The sequence below is a fragment of the Piliocolobus tephrosceles genome, chromosome 20 (assembly GCF_002776525.5).
Source record: "Piliocolobus tephrosceles isolate RC106 chromosome 20, ASM277652v3, whole genome shotgun sequence".
NCBI classification, from domain to species: Eukaryota; Metazoa; Chordata; class Mammalia; order Primates; family Cercopithecidae; genus Piliocolobus; species Piliocolobus tephrosceles.
The window spans coordinates 29,205,131-29,227,060 of NC_045453.1; the positions used below are offsets into that span (position 1 = coordinate 29,205,131).

A 21,930-nucleotide genomic window follows, 5' to 3' on the forward strand; every position below is an offset into this window, starting at 1 on the left:
ACAGCCCTGCACTTTGGACCCTTGCAGACTATACCCTATGTGCTTCTTTATCTTGCTGTTTATTTGTGTCCTTAAAATGTATTTGTAATAAATCAGCAATGGTAACTGAACTGTTTTCCCACATCTGTGAGACACTAGCAGATTATCAAACCTGAGTGGGCGATTGTGGTAGCCTTTGATTTATAGACAGAAGCACAGGTGACAACTTTTGAACTTGTGATTAGCATCTAAAGTCGGGGTAGGGGACAGAATTATGGGACTGAGCCCTTAACCTTTGGGATCTGAGGCCATATCCAAATAGGTGGTATCAGAGTTGAGTTTAGTTGTGAGACACATGGTTGCTATCAGAGACTTGCTTGGTGTGGGGGAATCCCATGCATTTTGCCAGAAGTGTTCTGGAAGTATTGAGTGTTGTGAGTGAAAGTATAGAAAAAACACTTGTCTTGCCGGGCACGGTGGCTCACGCCTGTAATCCCAGCACTTTGGGAGGCCAAGGTGGGCAGATCACAAGGTCAGGAGATCGAGACCATCCTGGCTAACACAGTGAAACCCTGTCTCCACTAAAAATACAAAAAATTAGCTGGGCGTGGTGGCCGGCGCTTGTTGTCCCAGCTGCTCAGGAGGTTGAGGCAGGAGAATGGCGTGAACCCGGGAGGCGGAGCTTACAGTGAGCTGAGATAGCGCCACTGCACTCCAGCCTGAGCGACAGAGCGAGACTCCGTCTCAAAAAAAAAAAAAAAAAAAACCCCAAAACACTTGTCTTTCCAGTACAGATATGTAAAAACTTAAAAGGTGAAAGACCCTAGAAAAGAAGAGAGACCCTGGTAAAGACATTTTTTACTGCTTTTTGGGGGGAACCAATTTTTAAAGGCCTGGATAAGGAGTGATTTGTCACTTTTCTCCCTGTCCCCAACTCTCTGAGGTGCTTTTTGAATATAACCTAACCTCTTGGTGCCTCGCTTTCCTTATCTACAAAAGTGAAAATACTAACTCATAGGGTTTTTCTGAGGATTAAAAAGTTAAGTCATGGAAACTGCTTAGCACGGTGCCTGGCACACAGTAAGCACTTAAGCAGTTTTTACTTTAAAAATTAAATTCAGAGGGCCAGGTGTGTTGGCTTACACCTGTAAACTCAGCACTTTGGGAGAGTGAGGCAGGAGGATCACTTGAGCCCCGCAGTTGGAGAACAGCCTGGGCAACACAGGGAGACCTCTTAAGAAAAATAAAATAAAGTTAGCTGGGAATAGTGGCGCTTGCTTGTGGTCCTAGCTACTTGGGAGGCTAAGGGGGAGGATTGCTTGAGCCCAGGAAAATTGAGGCTGCAGTAAGCTGTGATTGTGCCACTGCAGCCCAACCTGGGCAACAGAGCAAGACCCTGTCTCAAAAAATAAATTAACAAAATAAATTCAGCGGAATTGTTTTTGTTGTCTTTTTTTCTTTTCTCTTCCTGTTTTCTTCCAAATGTGCCATGTTACATTATTCAGGTTCGGCATTTGAAGACTGGGAAAGAGTGGTGCAGTCTAACAGTGAAGGGAAAACAGGAATGGGAGGAGTAGGACATGGAATATGATGTATGTGGAAATGTCATTCGAGGGCCAGCGAGGGTCTTATGTCTGATTTTCATACTATGGATAAAGTTTGATGTATCCCTTAGTAAGTCAGCCCCAAAACACTTATTTCTATTAAATTGAACATTTTATAAAGTATTATGTAGTCTTTGTTCTGAACTTTTAAAAAAAAATGCTTGTCTTCTTAGTTCTTAAGTCTTTAAAATCTGCCACAACTGAGGGGGCTTTCCCATTGTTAGAAATTAATCTAACACACTTTGTGTTTCTCTTTTGTGTGGCCTCCCTAATTTATTATGAAGATTCAGATGTTAATATTTGTATGTGGCTTGCATGAATAGTTTAGTAATTTTATATAAACTCTTTTTCTTTGTACATGTCATATTTAGATGGGCCTTTATTTGATGTAGTATTAATTACTTGTGACTTTTAAAATCCTGACTTCAGCCAGGCACAGTTGCTCATGCTTGTAATTCCAGCATTTTGGGTGGCTGAGATGGGCGGATCAGTGGAGTCCAGGAGTTTGAGAGCAACATGGCAAAACCACGTCTCTACAAAAAATATGGAAATTAACCAGGCGTGGTGGTGTGCACCTGTAGTCCCAGCTACTCCGGAGGCTGAGGTGGGAGGATTGCTTGAGTCCGGGAGGTGGAAGCTGCAGTGAGCGAAGATTGCGCCACTACACTCCAGCCTGGGCAACAGAGTGAGACCCCATCTCAAAAGCAAACAAACAAAACCCAACTTCCTGTGTCATTTTCATTATCTTTGATTTAAAAAAGAAAAATCATTACGGTGTGGTATTACTGAATATACTTTTATATGTAGAACTGTGAACCATGTGTCTTTCAGAGATGAAAATTAATTGAATTTTTTTGTTTTTTATTAGGTGGACAAAGATGCTGAATTAGTAGCCCAATGGAACTATTGTACTCTAAGTCAGGAAATATTAAGACGACCAATAGTTGCCTGTGAACTTGGCAGGTATGGTTTTTACAGTTAGTGAAGATGAGTTTATGAAGTGATTTTGATGTGTAAATGCAGTTTTCCCTTCCTCAAGCGTGAATTATCCCAAGCAGATTTGTGAAGCATAGGCTGTCGTTCCCTGTCTCTGAACATAGTTCTGCACTCTTCTAGTCAGTTTGGTTTATTTAATCCATGGTTTGAAAACTTGGGCCGGGCTGGGCGCAGTGGCTCACGCCTGTAATCCTACCATTTGGGAGGCTGAGGAGGAAGGGTCACTTATCCAGGAGTTCGAGACTAGTCTGGGCAATATAGTGAAACCACACCTCTACAAAAAATAAAATTAGCCTGGCATGGTGGCATGTTCCTGTAGTCCCAGCTGTTCAGGAGGCTGAGGCAGGAGGAGCCTGTGAGTCTGGGTGGTTGAGGCTTTGAGGCTGTAGTAAGCTATAATTCCACCACTGTACCCCAGCCTGTGCGAACTCAGGGGCCAATAGAAGGTAAGTTATAAGCATAAACACATGAAGGAGCCATGCGAGGAACAGGAGAGAATGGCAGGGAATGGAGAATACTGGAGAGTCCATGTCCTGTTCAAAGCAGGAGCTGCCACTCAGTTCCAGCCACTTTTTACAGCTCAGTGGTGTGGGCCTAGTGATTCCACACCTTCTGGTTTTAATTTTTAAAGAAAAATAGGAAATGTGTACTTATACATTAAATTTCACAATTAAAAAAATCCTTGTTCAGGTTACATTCAGCCTTCTGACTGCCAGTTTGCCACCTTTGATTTAAACTAATTTCTGACTGGACGCATTATCTCATGCCTGTAATCCCAGCACTTTGGGAGGCTGAGGTAAGGGAATCACCTGAGGTCAGGAGTTTGAGACCAGCCTGGCCTATATGGTGAAACCCTGTATCTATTAAAAATACAAAAATCAGCCAGGCATGGTGGTGGGCGCCTGTAATCCCAGCTACTTGGGAGGCTGAGGCAGGAGAATTGCTTGAACCAGGGAGGCGGAGGTTGCAGTGAGCCAAGATAGCACTGTTGCACTCCAGTGTGGGCGACAAGAGTGAAACACTGTCTCAAATAAAGAAATAAATAATTTCCTTCTTTGTATGCTCTGGAAATAGTTGAAACAGGGTTAAATTTACTTTTTAATAATTCAAGGCATTTCTCTTATCAAATGTAAATGACTTTTGGATTGTGGTCAGTTTATTCTTCCTCCTTTGGTTATTTGAAAGTTGCTTGTTGACATAATATTCTAATACTTACTATTGCAGACTTTATAACAAAGATGCCGTCATTGAGTTTCTCTTGGACAAATCTGCAGAAAAGGCTCTTGGGAAGGCAGCATCTCACATTAAAAGCATTAAGGTAACACTAGTGATTCTGAAGTGCTGTGAGGGTCTGAAAAGTGGCTGAGGTTTATTTTGTAGAATTTATACACGTTAAAGACTGAACTCAGAAATTTGGGATTCCATTCCCACCCGGCCATCTAATACACATATGACCTTGGGAGGTCACGTAAATCTCGAGCCACGAGTTCCACCATGTGTACTTCCTTCATTATAAATCTGTTGTGATTTCACCTGTGTGCTGTGCTTTGAAATTTTTGATGTTCTGTATTAATGTTGGGAGGCATTATTTTTGTAATTAAGATTCACCTACTTGGATTTTGGGTTTGGAAGGTACTTTTGTAGAATTAGAGAATTTTGTGGATCACTGTTAAATCATGTGGTTACCATCTGGTGATTAGAGGTTCTGATTGGCAGTTAAAGTTCTTCCATAAAAGTTGAAAAAACAAGTTTTTTTGATAAAGGAACTTTCTTGAGAGGACACAGCTTTTTAAATATAGTCAGTGGGAGAAAAGAAAGGTAGTGAAGAATTTGAGGACCGTGAGGCTAGTCAAACCTTCATCTCACTGTAAATGACTTACTTGAGGCCACATGGCTAGTGAAGTAGTTAAACCAGAACCAGATCCCTTAACTCCCAGTCTAAGGCTCTAGGTTTTGCCTTCTTTTTCTTTCTTTCGTATTATTATATTAGGCTTTTTGTTCAAATTCTTGGGATTGATGACAGGATATGTTCATTTCAGGCAAGTTTGTAATTCTGAAATGTAGCTAATGATAGTGCTGTAGAAATTGTTCTGATTTTAGTGGTCTTTTACCTTGTGGAAGAGAATTTATTCCTGGAAAACCTGTGGTAGTGTGAATCGTCTTACATCAAAAATGTGATGAACGATTCTTTAGTAGTTCGTAAGTGCTATGATTGGGTTTTCACTTGCATATGTAAGATGTGCCTCTCTCAAACCTTGTGACATCAGCACATTACTCATGTGATGAGAAAAAAATTGCAGTTATTGAAATTAATTCTTACAGTTCTATACTTAAAATACATGTAATATTCAGTTTTATGTAGTTGAATCTTTAATGGAAAAGATCTCCAAGAAATTAGAACAGTAAAGAAAAAAAAGGATACAAATAAAACAGTGCTAATACATAAGATTGTCATTACTGTCAGTTGATAGTCCACAAATACTCGGAGCAGAGAACTCAGTGAGACACGTGCTAGTTCTCAGCCAGGAAGCTGATGTATGAATGGTGATTTGCCTTTTGAGACACTCAGCTGCTCTCTAGAGTGTTGAAGTCAAAATGGCCTCATTAAATATGAAGAAGTGCCTTGAATGCGAAACTAGAGCTATTGTATCAAATTCTTTGTAAAGTTGGAAATTCTTGAAAACCTGAATAGCTGTGTCTTGGAGTATGACGGTATTTTCTGGCTAATATTCTGCCTTAACTTTTAGGGCACGGCCTCAGATTTTACTGTCTATTCAATGATTTATATATATATATATTTTTTTTTTGTCTTGCTTTTTTCAACAATTATATAAATATAGATGGTCAATAACATGAAGCAGCCTCAGGAGAGAAAGCATTCCATTCTGGGTGGAACCCATGCAAAACTTTCTCTTAGTGGACTAATTTTTTATATGAGAAGGTACTTTTCCTTAAGTTAAAAAAATTTGTATGGTAGAAATAACTAATTTACTTGCTAGTCAGTGAATTGAAAAGATCTTGTTTTCTGTTTTCTTTTTTTTGAGATGGAGTTTCTCTCTTGTTATCCAGGCTCGAGTGCAATGGCACGATCTCGGCTCACTGCACCTCTGCCTCCTGGGTTTAAGTGATTCTCCTGCCTCAGCCTCTTGAGGAGCTGGGATTACAGGCGTGCTCCACCATGCCCGGCTAATTTTGTATTTTTAGTAGAGAGAAGGTTTCTTCATGTTGGTCAGGCTGGTCTTGAACTCCCGGTGTCAGGTGATCTGTCCACCTCGGCCTCCCAAAGTGCTGGGATTACAGGCATGAGCCACCATGTCCCGGCCTTGTTTTCTGTTTTCTATTTATAGTTTAATATTTTATCTGTGTTTCTTATGGACCAGAGGAAAGTAACTATGAGGAAGAGATTTTGATGGGAAGGGCTAGAATAACAATTTGTTGACTTAGGTGGTTAAGGCAAAGGATGATCTGTTTATCAAATGAATTGTTAAAATATTAATGGTTTTTCCCAGAATGTGACAGAGCTGAAGCTTTCTGATAATCCTGCCTGGGAAGGGGATAAAGGAAATACTAAAGGTGACAAGCATGATGACCTCCAGCGGGCACGTTTCATCTGCCCCGTTGTGGGCCTGGAGATGAATGGCCGACACAGGTTAGTGACGCACCTGGGACAGATGACGTGGGAGGCTGGAGGAATAATGCCGGTCTTGGTAGCAGTGGTGCCATAGCTTAGCAGTCATGTGACTTTCTTTCTGGTGTCCTTGGTTTGGTAGCGCCTTAGAGGAAGTGGTGCTCGGTCATGAGCACATTCATTTTCATCAGCCATTGCTACAGGACTTCCAGCAAGACCTAGCCTGGTCTGTGGCCTTCTGTTCTTGAGGTAGGGAAACAAAACCTGAAGTGAAGTGGGATTCTGAAAAGTTCTCATGTGACACTTAATGAAACCTGAGTTTAGTTCTTAGATCATCTTTTCCTGTGGGACAGAAAGCGAAGGGCAAATCCCATTTCCTTCTAGTTACTAATTTTTAATTTTTATTATGTTTTATAGTTTTATTTTTATCCTTTTTTTTTTTTTAGTAGAGATGAGATCTCACTTTGTTGCCCAGGCTGGTCTTGAGTTACTGGCCTCAAGCGATCCTCCTGCCCAAGTACCCCAAGTGCTGGGATTGTAGGCGTAAGCCACCACGCCCAGCCACTAAGTTTTATTTTTGTAGAGATAGGGTCTCCCTATGTTGGCCAGGCTGGATTCAAATTCCTGGCCTTGAATGATCCTCCCAAAGCCCTGGGATAACATGTGGGAGCCACTGCACTTGGTCACAAATGCTGAAAGTTATGCAGTAGCAGGCAGAGTTATGGAACCTGTGGTTAATCAGTCAACCAAAGGCTCAAAAAAATGTTAACTTACCTTGAATTTGTAACAGATTCCCTGGCTATAGTACCAGGAATCTTATGGTTGAGATTTTGTGTAGCAAATGTAAGCAACCTGTATGTTTTCCTCTTTCAAAAATATGAAGAGTTGAATGGGTTAGTACATGCTTTTTCATAGGATGTCTCACTAAGCAAAAGTGTTAAGCCCTTTCCCCCCACTGTTGAGAAGTACAGGTATACCTCGGAGATATTGTGCGTTCTATTCCAGACCACCACAATAAAACAAATATTACTGTAAAGCAAGTCACAGAAAATTTTGGTTTCTTAGTACGTATAAAAGTTATCTTTAGCAGGGCACGCTGGCTCCCACCTGTAATCCCAGCACTTTGGGAGGCCAAGACAGGAGGATTGCTTGAGGCTAGGAGTTTGAGACCAGCCTGGATAACAAGGTGAGGCACTGTCTTTACAAAACAAAATTTATTTTCAGTTAGCCAGCCATGGTGGCATGCCCCTATAGAACTCGCTACTTGGGCGGCTGAGGCAGGAGGATTGCTCGAGCCCAGGAATTCAAGGCTACAGTGAGGTATGATCATGCCACTGCAGAGCCTGGGTGACAGAGCGAGACCCTATCTCAAAAAAAAAAAAAAAAAGATGTTTATACTATAATCTTTTAAGTGTGCAAAGCGTTATGTCAAAAAAAAAAGTACCTATCTTGATTAAAAATTATTGCTAAAGAATGCTAACAATCATCTGAACATTCAGTGAGTCATCATCTTTGCCGGTGGAGCCTCGATGTTGCCTTGATGTCGATGGCTGCTAACTGATCAGGGTGGTGGTTGCTGAAGGTTAGCGTGGCTGTAGCAGTGTCTCACAGTAAGACAGGAATAGAATTTGCTGCATCGATAGACTCTGACTTTCACGAAAGATTTCTCTGTATGTAGCATGTGATGCTGTTTAATAGCATTTCCCCCATAGTAGACCTTTCAAAATTGGAATCAATTCTCTCAAACGCTGCAACTGCTTTATCAATTAAGCTTATGTAATATTTCACATCTATCATGTCAACAATATTCACAGCATCTTCAAGAAACCACTTTCTTTGCTCATCCATAAGAAGCAGCTCCTCATCCATGTGGGTTTTATCATGAGATTGCAGCAATTCCATCATCTTCAGGCTCCATTTCTAACTCACTCTCTTGCTGTTGTTCTACCACACTTGCATTACTTCCTCCACTAAAGTCTTGAAACCCTCCAAGTCATCCATGGGGTGGAACCAGCTTCTTCCAGACACCTGTTACTGTTGATATTCTGCCCTCCTGTCATGAATCACAGTTGTTCTTTTTTTTTTTTTGAGATGGAGTCCGGCTCTGTTTCCCCGTCTGGAGTGCAGGGGCACAATCTCAGCTCACTGCAACCCCCACCTGCTGGGTTCAAGTAGTTCTCCTGCCTCAGCGTCCCAAGTTGCTGAGATTACAGGTACCCGCCACCACGCCCGGCTAATGTTTGTATTTTTAGTAGAGACGGGGTTTCACCATGTTGGCCAGGCTGGTCTCAAACTCCTGACCTCAGATGATCTGCCTGCCTCAACCTCCCAAAGTGCTGGGATTCCAGGCCTGAGCCGCCGCAGCCGGCCAAATGCAGATGTTTTAATGACATCTAGAATGGTGAATACTTTCCAGAAGGTTTTCAATTTACTTTGCCCAGATCCATCAGAGGAATGGCAGAGGAAGGCTATGGCAGCTGTAGCCTTATGAAATATATATATATATATATGTGTGTATATATATATGTGTGTGTGTGTGTGTATATATATATATATACTTTTTTTTTTTTTTTTTGAGATAGAGTCTCGCTCTGTCGCCCAGGCTGGAGTGCAGTGGTGCGATCTCGGCTCACTGCAAGCTCCGCCTCCGGGTTCACGCCATTCTCCTGCCTCAGCCTCCTGAGTAGCTGGGACTACAGGCGCCCGCCACCGCGCCCGGCTAATTTTTTGTATTTTTAGTAGAGATGGGGTTTCACTGTGGTCTCGATCTCCTGACCTTGTGATCCGCCCACCTCAGCCTCCCAAAGTGCTGGGATTACAGGCGTGAGCCACCGCACCTGGCCATGAAATATATGTTTAAATAATAAGACTTTGAAGTCAAATTTCCACCTTGATCCATGGGCTGCAGAATGGTGGTTGTGTTAGCAGCCATGAGAACAACTTTAATCTCCTTGTACATCTCCATCAGAGCTCTTATGTGACTTAGGTGCATTGTCAATGAGCAGTGATATTTTGAAAGGGATCTCTTTTTTTTTTGAGCAGTAAGTCTCAACATTGGGCTTAAAATATTCCGTAAGCCATGTTATAGACAGATGGGCTGTCATTCAGGCTTGGTTCTTCCATTTCGAGAGCACAGGCAAAGTAGACTTAGCATCATTCTTAAGAGCCCTAGGGTTTTCAAACGGTAAATGAACGTTGGCTCAACTGAAAGTCACCAGGCACGTTAGACCTTAGCGAGAGTTGGCCTGTCCTTATGCTTTGGAGCCAGGCGTTGACTTCTCCTTTTTAGTAGTAGAAGTCCTACGTAGCATCTTCTTCAATACAGGCTATTTTACCTACACTGAAAATCTGTTGTCTAATGTACCCATCTTTTTTAATGATCTTAGCTAGATTTTCTGGAGAACTTGCTGCAGCTTCTTCATCAGCACTTGCTGCTTCACCTTGCACTTTTATGTTATGGAGACGCTTCTTTCCCTAAACCTCATGAACCAATTTCTGCTAGTTTCCAGCTTTTCCTCTGCAGCTTCCTCACCTCTCTCAGCCTTCATAGAATTGAAGAGAGTCAGGGCCTTGTTCTGGATTAGGCTTTGGCTTAAGGATCTGTCACGGTGGCTAGTTTGATCTTCTGTCCAGGCCACTAACACTTTCTTCCTATCAGCAATACGGTTGTTTCACTTTCTTACCATTCCTGTGTTTATGGAGTGGCACTTTTAATTTCCTTCAAGAACTTTTCCTTTGCGTCCACAGCCTGGGTAAGTGTTTGGTTCAAGAGGCTGGCTTTTGGCCTATCTTGTACCTGCCTTCCTCACTAACCTTAATCATTTCTAGCTTTTGATTTAAAGTGAGATATGTGTAACTCTTCCTTTTATTTGGACACTTAAAAGCCATGGTAAGGTTCTCAATTGGCCTAATTTCAATATTGTTGTGTCACAGGGAATAGGGAGAACTGAGAAGGAGAGAGGTGGGGGGATGGCCAGTTCATGGAGCAGTCAGAACACACACATTTATTAATTGAGTTCACCATCTTTTATGGGTGTGGTTCCTGGCACCCCAAACAATTACAAAAGTAACCTCAAACGTCACTGAGCACAGATCACCATAGCAGATGTAGTAATCATGAAAACATTTGAAATATTTGAGAATTACCAAAATGTGACACAGAGGCATGACATAAGCACATGCTGCTGGGAAGATGCTGACAGACCTGCTGGGTGCAGGATTGCCATGAACCTTTAGTCCAAAATAATCACAGTATCTGCAAAGCACAATGAAACAAGGTATGCCTGTATCCTTAATAGCTGGTAGTCTAGACTGCCCTCTGGAATCTTCTATCAAACACATGACATATTGAAAGGTAGCATTTTTTACTATTTTCATTCAGGAAAGGGGTGGGGCAAAGCATCTCGAATAAGTAAAAACGGTTTTATTGAGCCAGCAGTATTTAATCTTGAGCATTCTGGCCCATTGGTGTCTGTTTATTTAACAGGGGTACATGGACACCCTCTTAGGGTGCCAAGGAATGTTGCATGTGGCAGACTCTGCCAGGGCAACTAACTGTCCTGTTCTGAAATGGAACAACTAGGGGCTTCATGAATTTGGAGAGTACAGTTTAGGGCCCAGGACCTTTTGCTTTTAGATACTACACTCTTCTTCAAATAATCTGAATTTAAACCACCATTGGGGTCAAGTAGGACATATTCTGGGGAACCAGACTCATTTACCTAACCATGTCCCACTTCTGTGTGTGTGTGTGCGCGCGTGTGCGCATGTATATATACACACACACACGTTTGTATTTGAGGTGAAAGTCACATAACATTGGCCATTTTAAAGTCTGTGTTTCAGTGGCATTGAGTACACTCACAGTGTTGTACAGTCACTGCCTCTATCTGGTTCCAGAACATTTTTATCACCCCAAAAGGAAAACCCTCTGCCCACTACATAGGTACTCCTCATTTCCAGTCTGTTTCTGTCTCAGTGGATTTACCTCTTCTGGATATTTCGTATGCATAGGATCATACAATATGTAACCTTTCGTGTTTGGCTTCCCACTTGTTTTTAAGAAAACTGTAGCTCACCCCAAAAGAGGAACTTAGCAGAAACGAGCTCCACAGTGGGGTCTCGAGTAGGAGTCCCCTGCAGCCTGTTGCTCTGATTGTGGCTTCCTCTGTTGTTTCTCCTTTGGTTTGCTGGTCAGTTTCTTCTCCTTTTTCTCTTACCCAGTGAATTGAGCTTTGCTTATTTTGACTTTGTCCATCTGTTATTGATAAGAGCCTCCACACTTGAAATTGATGATTGGCTTAGTTTGTATATGGTCATCCCTTGATATATGTGGGAGACTGGTTCACAGATCCCATGTGGATACCAAAATCCATGGATGCTCAGGTCTCTGATATAAAATGGTATAGTATTTGCATATAACCTACACACATCCTCCTGTATACTTTAAATCAACTCTACATTACTTATAATACCTAATACAATGTAAATGCTGTGTAAATCGTTGTTATACTGTATTGTTCGAGGAATAATGGTAAGAAAAAGGTCCGTGCACATTCAGTACAAATGCATTCAGTTTTCCTCCCAAAGATTTTTGATCCGGGTTGGTTGAATTCACAGATGTGGTACGCGTGGGTATAGAGGACCAGCTGTATTTAGCAAAGTTTGTATAATGAAGATTTAAATATATAGAAAAGTAGAAATAAACTGTTACTGTAATAAAAACATTGGGCCTTTGTAAAAAGAAAAATAGCTTCCTAATTAATATTTTGTAAGTATCTATAAAATAGGATTTTAAAAATTCTAAACAACATTCATTGAATTTAGTGCAGTGTTATGAACTGGATTTTGGTTAGGCCGATCTGCGTCTGCTATAATCCCTGGGAAATTAGAGAAAATTTGTCCTGTGGCGTTTTCCAAGGAATGCCTAAAGTGAAATGTGAAAGTGCTTTATGCTGCTCTCCAGCCATGGTGGTGGCATTATTCGTTGTTTGATGTTTAATGCTCCCCTCCCCCACACCACACACCCATATCCACGCTTCTCCACGCCTCTGCATATAGATGTAGAAATCAACATGTATTCTTCCCAAACCATCATGGGGTCATATTATATGTTTTTAATAACATCTTTTTTTCCTTCTACCCTGTCTACCTTGGACATATTTTCGTGACCTTGAGTACAGATTTACCTTCTTTTTAATAGCTGTTTGGGTGTTTATAATTTATTTGACCATTTCCCTACTGAGGAACATGGAGGTGACTTACTTCCTTTCCTTTTTACCTTGCTATACTACACAACTTCCTAAACACACATTTGTATGTTTGCACACTTGTGGGCATGTTTCTGTAGGAGAAATTCTTAAAAGTCACACTTTATTTGGTACTGCCAAATTGGCTTCATGAAGTATTGTACTGTGTTGTATCCACCTGACAACAAATGTGCCTATGTCCTCAGTTTCCCACTGTATACTTTCAGTCTCTTTTCTTTTTTTCTTTTTTTTTTTTTTAAAGAGACAGAATCTGTCCCTGTTACCTAGGCTGGAGTGCAGTGGCACTATCATAGCTCAGGCCATCCTCCCACCTCAGCCTCCCTAGTAGCTGGGACTGCAGGAGCCCACCACCACACTTGGCTAAGTTTTTTAAAAGTTTTTTTTAAAGATAGATTCTCAGTATGTTGCCCATGCTCATCTCAGACTCCTGGCCTCACGCGATCTTCCCACTTTTGGCCTCCCAAAGTGCTGGAATTTAAAAGTGTGAGCCACTGTGCCCAGCCCCAATCTCTTGAATTACTGCCCGATAGATAAAAAATTGATGTGTCATGGTTTTAAAAGGCATTTCTTTTAACATTTGAGGTTAAGAATCCTTTGGTCTTTATATATTTTTTGTGTGAACTGCATGTTGGTCCTCTTTGGTCATTTTTCTATTATGATGTTGACTGTTGCTGTCTAAGACCTTTTTGAATATTCACAAAATAAGCTCTGAATCTTATATTTATTGAAAATATTTCCTCCCGGAGTTCCTGTTCTTTTGACTTTTTATGGTTGTGGTTTCAGTTTTGATGTTTTTTATTTTGGATATAACTGATTTTTCTTTTTTTTCTGGCCCTTTTCTATGAGAACACACTGATTTTTTTTAATGGAGTGAAATGTAACTATTTTAATCTTTGTGGATCGTGGCCTTTGTATCAACCGAATAAATGTGAGTTGATCATGTGATTAATACAGTCATTTCCCCACTGGGTTATTTCTCCAGGTTCTGCTTCCTTCGGTGCTGCGGCTGCGTGTTTTCTGAGCGAGCCTTGAAAGAGATAAAAGCGGAAGTTTGCCACACGGTGAGTTCCTGACATGTACCATTTGTTCCTTCTCCGTAGCTGAGGAAATCAGATGGTTTAGGGTTCTTTCCCTCCACTTGTTCTTTCTGAAATCAGCTCTCATAAGTTGCTTTTCTGCTTCCATGGCTCTTGGTTGCTGGAAGTACAGACCCCAGTGACCTCTTATCACCTGACCACTGCCTGCCAGTCCAGGTCAGACCACAGGAGGGCTATTTCCTGAACGTGCTGCTGCCTCAGTTTCCTCTAGTGGACCTGCTGTCCTGGAGGGCCTGCTCCCCCGTGAGCCTCAGTTCTATGGTTCTTACTTGTTCTGTGACTCCCTGGTGCTAAACCTCCTTCCACTCCCCAAGCACCTGGTTATCTCACTTCTCCCATCGTCATGTAGTTGCATATGTGTATGTCTGTTTCCCCACCGGACTTAGTTTTCCAGGGTAGGAAACAAGGCTTGTTCATCTCTTTATCCGCAGGGCTTATTCTCTCCAGGGCATGTAGCATGCCCTCAGTAAATACTCGCATGGTTGGCAAGTAACTAGACATGAGAGCTACCCCCAGCTCACGTGGAGGAAATACTGATGCTTTGCTTTAATGGCGCTGCTGCTGCTGAAGCCAAAATGTGTGTGTGTCTTGGGTGTACTGTTGACCCATCGAAAGCGTGCTGCTTCATTTAATGTCATGGATGCCAGCAGCTTCTGACTGTATTTTGCCTGTATCAACCCTGTTTGTATTTCATTCCCCTCCCTACTGTGTTATTGCTCCCTGTTGTGAAAGCCAGCAGCTTTCACTGAGTGATGGTTAGGGGCCAGCGCCTCTTCTAGGCCCTGATCTGTGGGATAGCATGCTGAAGAAGATCCATGAAGGCCCTTGCCCTCCTGCATCCCACATCCTGATTGGAGAGAGAGACACTCAGCTAGATGAGCAAGGCAGACTCGATTGTGACCGATGCCAGGAAGGAAAGACATGAGGCCATACGTTGGAGGGAGAGAGGCTGGCATAGTGGTGGTTGGCAGAGGCATCTCTGGAGGTTTGAGCTGAGACCCGCAGGGCACAAGGGAGCCAGCTGCGTACAGCCTGAGTAGCAGCCTCTTAGGCAGCAGGAACAGCATGTGCAAAAGCTCAGAAGTAACAGAGGACTTTGCGAGTTCAGGGAACAGAAAGTGTGAGAATGGAGGGCCGGCGAGGGGAATAGATGAGATTGAAGAGTTAGGCAGGAGTTGTCTCATGCAGGGCCTGGGGGCCACATTGGGGCTTACGGATTTTATTCTAAGAGCAGCAGGAAGCCAGAAGGCAGCTTTAAGCCAGATGGGATGTGCATTAGTTTTATTGTAAAAATCCTAGCTGTGGAGGAGGACGCTGGGTGGCTCCCGTTGTCTAGGCCCAGAGGCAGGCAGGGGTGAGTGGGGAAGAGTCAGTGCGGGCGGTGAGTTGTGTCCACTTTGGGGTGACTGTGAATAAAGGCTTCTTAGAATGAGGAATCTGTCTTATTAAGCTTTCTTTTAAGAAAAGAAATTCAAAGAAGACATTTGGGAATCGGTTGATATTCAGCCAGAAGTATTTATTGTGTCTGCCATGTTAAGATGATGGCATAGATTCCAAGGGAAGGTAAGATGTGGATGACACGGTTCCTGCGCTCAGGGAGATTGCGGTCCTGCAGGAATCATAAGTTATAGGAAACATCATGCTCTACTTTGCTTTTTGAGGCCAGGTACCAAATAGATGGTAAAGATACTGGCATTAAGGGGCCAGAGAACCTTCTTTAGTCTGCTGGTGAGAAATGGCTTTATAAAGGGAGGGGCATTTGTTCTGGGCCTCAAAGGAAGAGCATGGTTATTGGTTGCACTCCCAGGGATGGAGAGATTGCTGGTGGTAGCGGTGCTGCCCTGGGGAGGCGCACAGCCAGGCACTGCGTGTCTCTGTGAAGCGTTGTCTGGCAGGACAGTGATGCCCATTTTGCCGTCCTTCAGACCTTCTGCTTGCTTTGAGGAGAAATTCTCCCTTTGATCCTCATATGTTTGTAACACTCTCTTGACTGCCTAAGAAAGTAGACTTTAAGCTCAGAGCTTTGGCAGGCAGGATCTAACAAAACTGTTCAGTATTCTCTGCATTTTTATGGTAACTTTATATTTATGGCAAAGAGTACTGTTTTTATATATTTATCCTAGGAATATAAAGTTAACCATTAGGTTGGGCATGGTGGCTCACGCCTGTAATCCCAACACTTTGGGAGGTCAAGGCGGGTGGATCACCTGAGGTCAGGAGTGCAAGACCAGCCTGGCCAACATAGCAAAACCCCGTCTCTCCTAAAAATACAAAAATTAGCTGGGTGTGGTGGCACACGCCTGTAATCCTGGCTGCTCGGGAGGCTGAGGCAGGAGAATTGCTTGAACCTGAGAGGTGGACGTTACAGTGAGCCGAGATCGTGCCACTGCACTCCAGCCTGGGTGACAGAGTGAGACTCAATCTCAAAATAATAATAATAATAAAGTTAATGGTTAAAATTAACTATAAACAATAGGTAGATTTAAATAAAAATACTAAGATATTGACAGTACAGTTAGCAGGGAAATGGCCGAAGTTTGCAAAACACTGTTGTAAATCCTGCTGGGACTGTGATTGGTTAGTGGGTTGAAGAGGGGCAGCAGCAGTATTCATGGGGCGGAAGCAGCCGGGCAGCCATACTGAGATGAACAGCCGGTGTGATCGAGGCCTGGTCCTGTCGGGACTGTGGGATGGGGTACGGGAGCAGGGAGAGAGGCCGAGGTGTGAGTTGGACTGGACTGGGGAAACCTTCGAATACCAGAAGGAGGAGAAGGAGTTCTAGTTCTTAAGAGTTCTCAGAATTGTTTTAACGGGTAACCAGGCTTGGGGGACCTACTGATCTAAAGCAATCCAGTTTTTTTCTTACGCCCATAATAGTACCCCTCTCTCAGATGGGTTCACAGTTGTCCTTTGCGTCGGTTGGCCTAAAATGTCCATACTAATAACCATGATGACGTGTGCGCAGTGAAATCACGCTGTCTGCCGAGCTTCACAGAAAAGCTGATTCTGTTCCATGGAAACACAGCGTTACGAGGGAACTCTGACATTACATTGTTGATGCTTGGGAAATTTTACTGAAAGCTAGTAAGCTTTCAACAGTCTGTACCTTGCACTTCAAGGGAAGGGAAGGAGGCAGGAGGAAAGTGGAACAGGGCCGTGTCAGGATTGCACAAGGGACGGTAGAGACCAGGTGATGAACAGGAGCATAGGCTCCTCCTGGCTCCTCATGGAGGCCATCTTGGCTGTTGTGACCTTCTGCAGTTATGACAGGATACTGGTTGAAATTCAGGAATACCTCAGGAAATTGTCTTAAAAATAAATCTGTTGCCAACAGAGAATGAACGAGATAATGAATGCTTTTTACTTGTATGCTGTACATCAAAGTTGCCTTTGCAGAGCTGTGTTGAATACTCTGCTAGTTTGCTGGGGCTGCTGTAATCAAGTAGCCAAGCTGGATGATTACCAGAAATTCATTGTCTTACGGTTCTGGAGACTAACGTCCAAAATCAAGGTGTCATCAGGGTTAGCTTCTTCTGAGGGAAGGATCTGGTCCAGGCCTCTCGTTGGCTTATAGCCGGCCTTCGCCCTGTTCACATCATCTTCCCTCTATCATGTCCGTCTTTGTGTCCAAATTTTCCCTGATTAGGACATCAGTCCCAATACTGGATTAGAGCCCAACTTAATGACCTCATCTTAACTCATTACATCTGCAGTGACTGTGTTTCCCAATAAGGTCACATTTTGAGGTACTAGGGCTTGGACTTCAACATGTGGATTTTTGCAGGGGGACGTAATTCAACCCATAATACACAATTTAGAAAATAAAATCAGAGAGCGCAGGGTCGCGTGGTGGCTCACGCCTGTAATAAAATCAGAGAGTGTGGGGCCCGGCGCCGTGGCTCACGCCTGTAATAAAATCAGAGAGCATGGGGCCTGGCGCGGTGGCTCACGCCTGTAATAAAATCAGAGAGCGTGGGGCCCGGCATGGTGCCTCACGCCTGTAATAAAATCATAGAGCGTGGTGCCTGGCGCGGTGGATCATGCCTGTAATCTCAACACTTCAGGAGGCTGAGGTGGGTGGATCACTTGAGGTCAGGAGTTTGAGACTAACCTGGCCAACAAGATGAAACTCCATCTCTACTAAAAATACAAAAATTAGCTGGGTTTGGTGGTGCACGCCTGTAGTCCCAGCTACTTAGGAGACTGAGGCAGGAGAATCGCTTGAACCCAGAAGGTGCAAGTTGCCGTGAACTGAGATCATGCCTCTGCACTTCAGCCTGGATAATGGCAAGGCTCTCTCAAAAAAAAAAAAAAAAAAAAGTAGAGAGCATGGGACAGTCAGTGGCACATTAGAGTAGGAATCATTCATTTATGCGTGCAACCTTAGTCTGGTCTGTGCTGCTGTAACAGAATACCCAAGAATGGGTAATTTATAAAGAACAGAAATTTACTTCCTCACAGCTCCAAAGTCTGACAAGTCCAAGATCAAGGCAACAGCGTCTGGTGTGAGCCTTTCTGCTGGGCTGTAACATGATGAATGCATCACATGGAGAAGGAGGGAAGGAGGGAGAGAAAGAACGAGAATAAGAGGGAGCCTGCCTTGTCCTTTACTAAGGACCCCACTCCCACATCCATCCATTCGTGCAGGCAGTGTCCCCATGACCCCAGCTCCTCCCATGATGCCTTGCCTCCAAACACCACAGATTAGGGATCAGGTTTCCAACACATCAACTTTAGTTTAGTCCAAGCCCTAGTACCCCAAACCTAGTGGACACATCCAAACCATAGCACAACCAGTACAACAGTTTGGGCTCACACACCAGCTCTGGCTTTGGGAATATCACTTCACCTCTTTAACCTTCAGATTCTAATATCTAAAACAAAGGAATTATAGTAAATTTTCAGATGCTTTTTATTTAGACCCAAAATTCTAAACAATAACATTATAAAATGAGGAAATAAATGGTGAATTCATATATTTTTATCAAGAATCAAACTCCAATTTCTAATTTCAAATTTCTGAAGTTTAATAATACTAAGTACAGGTTGAATGTTCCTTGTCTGAAATGCTCGGGACCAGAAGTGTTTTGAATTTCAGATTTATCTGGATTTGGAATATTTATATAAACATAATGAGGCATCTTGGGGATGGGACCCAAGTCTAAAGACTGAATTTATTTAAATTTCATATACACCTTATGCATATAGAAGGTAATTTTATACAATATATTTAATAATTTTGTACATTAATAAAAGTTTTGACTATGACCCATCACATGAGATCAGGTATGGAATTTCCCGTTTGTGACACCAAGTTAGCACTCAGAATGTTTCAGATTTGGAAGCATTTCAAATTTCAGATTTTCCAATAAGGAAAATCTTAACTTGTGTTTTGGTCAGGGTTGGCTAACTGCTATAACAAACAACCCCAAAGTTCCAGGGGCTAATCCAGTGGACAGCCTTCTTCCAAAGGTAAAGATTCAGGCTGCTGCTATCTTGTAGCTCTGACCTCTTGTTTTGGTCAGAAAGAGAAGAGAACATCTCTTTTAGGAGGTTGTTATGGACCGGGCCTGGAAGAGATGCGCTTGGCTTCTACTCACCAGAACTCAGTCACATGGCCACACCTGCAAGGTAGCTTGGGAAATGTAGTCTAGCTGGATGCTCAGTAAGAAGAGGCAAACACTAACCATTCCTGCCAAACTCTGCCAAAAAGAAAAGTGATGGTACAGTTTCAGGAACTGTAGTGCATCACTAAACATGAATGAAGGGAGTCAGTGTTAAAGTCTAAAACAAGTATTTTCACTTTTTAGGTAATATCTAAAATTCAGAGAAGCCAGTGTTGTAAGAATGTCAGGAACCCCAGTGGTATTTTGTGTATGCATTTTCTCCACTTTTCAGTCTGCAGTTTCACCAACAGTTGGCTTTTCAGTTCACTGGAAGAGACTTGAGGGTTGGAAATGGCTTTGGTGCCATGTTCTGAAACACATGGTACGCACATTGATTTCAGTAAACAGGGTCCAAAGAGATGATGTTGCTAGGTGCTTTTGTGTTTACTGTAAACAAATCGCTAGCCAAAACAATTAATTGTATTCCCTACTATGCTGTGCACTTCTTGTAATACGAAGAAATACACTGGAGTAATTACAGACTGCCAAATAAATGATGGGCGTGTTACTCAAAGCATGACCCACAGACCTGCAATATTGTCATCACCTGAGAGATTTTTTTTGTTTATTTTTTAAGAAATGCCCACTCTAGGCCAGGCACAGTGGCTGACACCTGTAATCCCAGCTTTTTGGAAGCTGAGTCGGGAGGATCACTTGAGGCCAGGAGTTCAAGACCAGCCTGGGCAACATAGGGAGACCCTGTTTCTACAACAAATTTTAAAATAGCCGTGGTGGCACACGCCTGTAGTCCTTGAGAGGCTAGGACAAGTGGGTGGCTTAAACCCAGGAGTTCAAGGCTGCAGTGAGCTGTGATGGTGCCACTGCATTCCAGTCTGGGTGACACAGGGTGAGACCCTGTCTCAAAAAATAAAATAAAATAAAAAACAAAATAAAATAAAAAGTTAACACAGAGAGAGAAGAAAAGAAAAAAGAAAGACTGACTCTCAGGCCCTACCCCAGACCAGTTGAAATAGAATCTGCATTCTAACAAGATCCTTGGATGATTTGTATGCACAGTAAAATTTGAAAAGTGCCAATGTAGGACTGGGCACAGTGGCTCACACTTGTAATCCTAGCACTTTGGGAGGCTGAGGCAGGCGGATCACAAGGTCAGGAAATCGAGACCATCCTGGCTAACATGGTGAAACCCCCTCTCTACTAAAAATACAAAAATTAGCAGGGCACGGTGGCTCACGCCTGTAATCCCAGCACTTTGGGAGGCTGAGGCGGGCGGATCACCTGAGGTCGGGAGTTCGAGACCAGCCTGACCAACATGGAGAAACCCCGTCTCTACTAAAAATACAAAATTAGCCAGGCGTGGTGGCACATGCCTATAATCCTAGCTACTTAGGAGGCCAAGGCAGGAGAATTGCTTGAACCTGGGAGGCGGAGGTTGTGGTGAGCCAAGATTGCGCCATTGTACTCCAGCCTGGGCAACAAGAGCGAAACTCCATCTCAGAAAAAAAAAAAAATACAAAAATTAGCTGGGCATGGTGGTGCGCACCTGTAGTCCCAGCTGCTTGGGAGGCTAAGGCAGGAGAATCACTTGAACCCGGGAGGTGGAAGTTGCAGTGAGCCTAGATCGCACCACTGCACTCCAACCTGGGCAACAGAGCAAGACTCCGTCTCAAAAAAAAAAAAAACACTGCCAATGTAGAATATTGAAGTTGTGATCAGTAGCATTGGACTTGTTACCTCTGTGGCTTCATTTGTTTAGGCTTTGTAGATAGGCAAATGGGATGTGTAGATGTTTTAAAGTCAGAAGTCCAAAAGTAAATGCTCACACTGTCTACCTGCTTTTCATGGAGGAGGAGGTGGAGCAGAAGGAGAAAAAGTTAAGTTAGGGAAAAGGAGTGTCATCAGAAGTGGTCAGTGCAGCTGATTCTGGTTTTCAGGCTTTGGCCTTCTTCAGATTATCTTAGCCTTCTGCCATCTTTATAGTCTCTGTGAATATTTAGCCTCAAGGAATCACAGAAGACACAGAATAGGCAGCCTTAAACTTTCACATGTTAATTTTGTTCTTTTACTCTACCCGTGAACACACTGAGGGTCTGATCAGGAGAGAGTGAGCCTAGGCTTCTTGTTTTCATGCTCACGGAGGCTGCTGCTTTCCCTTGGCCTCCCTGGCCTGTCGCAGCTGCCTGTCTCTGAGCCTCCCTGCCTCTCGGCCTCCCTGCCTCTCAGCCTCCCTGCCTCTCGGCCTCCCTGCCTCTCAGCCTGCCTGTCTCTCGGCCTGCCTGACTCTCGGGCCTCCCTGCCTCTCGGCCTCCCTGCCTCTTGGCCTCCCCACCTCTCTGACTCTTGGCCTTGTTTTCCATTGCTGTCCCCACTCTCCACTGAAGCCCAGTCTCAGGCTGTTGCATTCCACCATGCATTTTGTGTACTTTTATTATTCTGCTTTATCCCACTGTTACTGAAATGATTTTTTTTTTTTTTTGAGACAGAGTCTCGCTCTGTCGCCCAGGCTGGAGTGCAGTGGCCGGATCTCAGCTCAGTGCAAGCTCCGCCTCCCGGGTTCACGCCATTCTCCTGCCTCAGCCTCCTGAGTAGCTGGGACTACAGGCGCCCGCTACCTCGCCCGGCTAGTTTTTTGTATTTTTTTTTAGTAGAGACGGGGTTTCGCCGGGTTAGCCAGGATGGTCTCGATCTCCTGACCTCGTGATCTGCCCGTCTCGGCCTCCCAAAGTGCTG

At 43.4% G+C, this 21,930-nt stretch overlaps 1 protein-coding gene and 1 non-coding gene across 4 annotated transcripts in view; both read left to right on the forward strand.

Annotated features, from left to right (window-relative positions):
* The window catches only part of RTF2 (replication termination factor 2), a 50,597-nt gene that overhangs the window by 2,236 nt on the left and 26,431 nt on the right, over nt 1-21,930 (forward strand). For 2 of the 3 annotated variants that reach the window (XM_026455143.1, XM_026455144.1), the window contains exons 2-5: nt 2,452-2,546; nt 3,804-3,897; nt 6,089-6,228; nt 13,459-13,537. In XM_026455143.1, the coding sequence (XP_026310928.1) occupies nt 2,452-2,546; nt 3,804-3,897; nt 6,089-6,228; nt 13,459-13,537 (408 nt within the window). The remainder of the gene's footprint in view (nt 1-2,451; nt 2,547-3,803; nt 3,898-6,088; nt 6,229-13,458; nt 13,538-21,930) is intronic. The other variant, XM_026455145.2, reaches the window with a different exon arrangement.
* Nucleotides 4,764-4,864, forward strand: LOC111555697. Its single transcript, XR_002735603.1, has one exon. It is a non-coding gene; the product is annotated as a small nucleolar RNA U13 (small nucleolar RNA).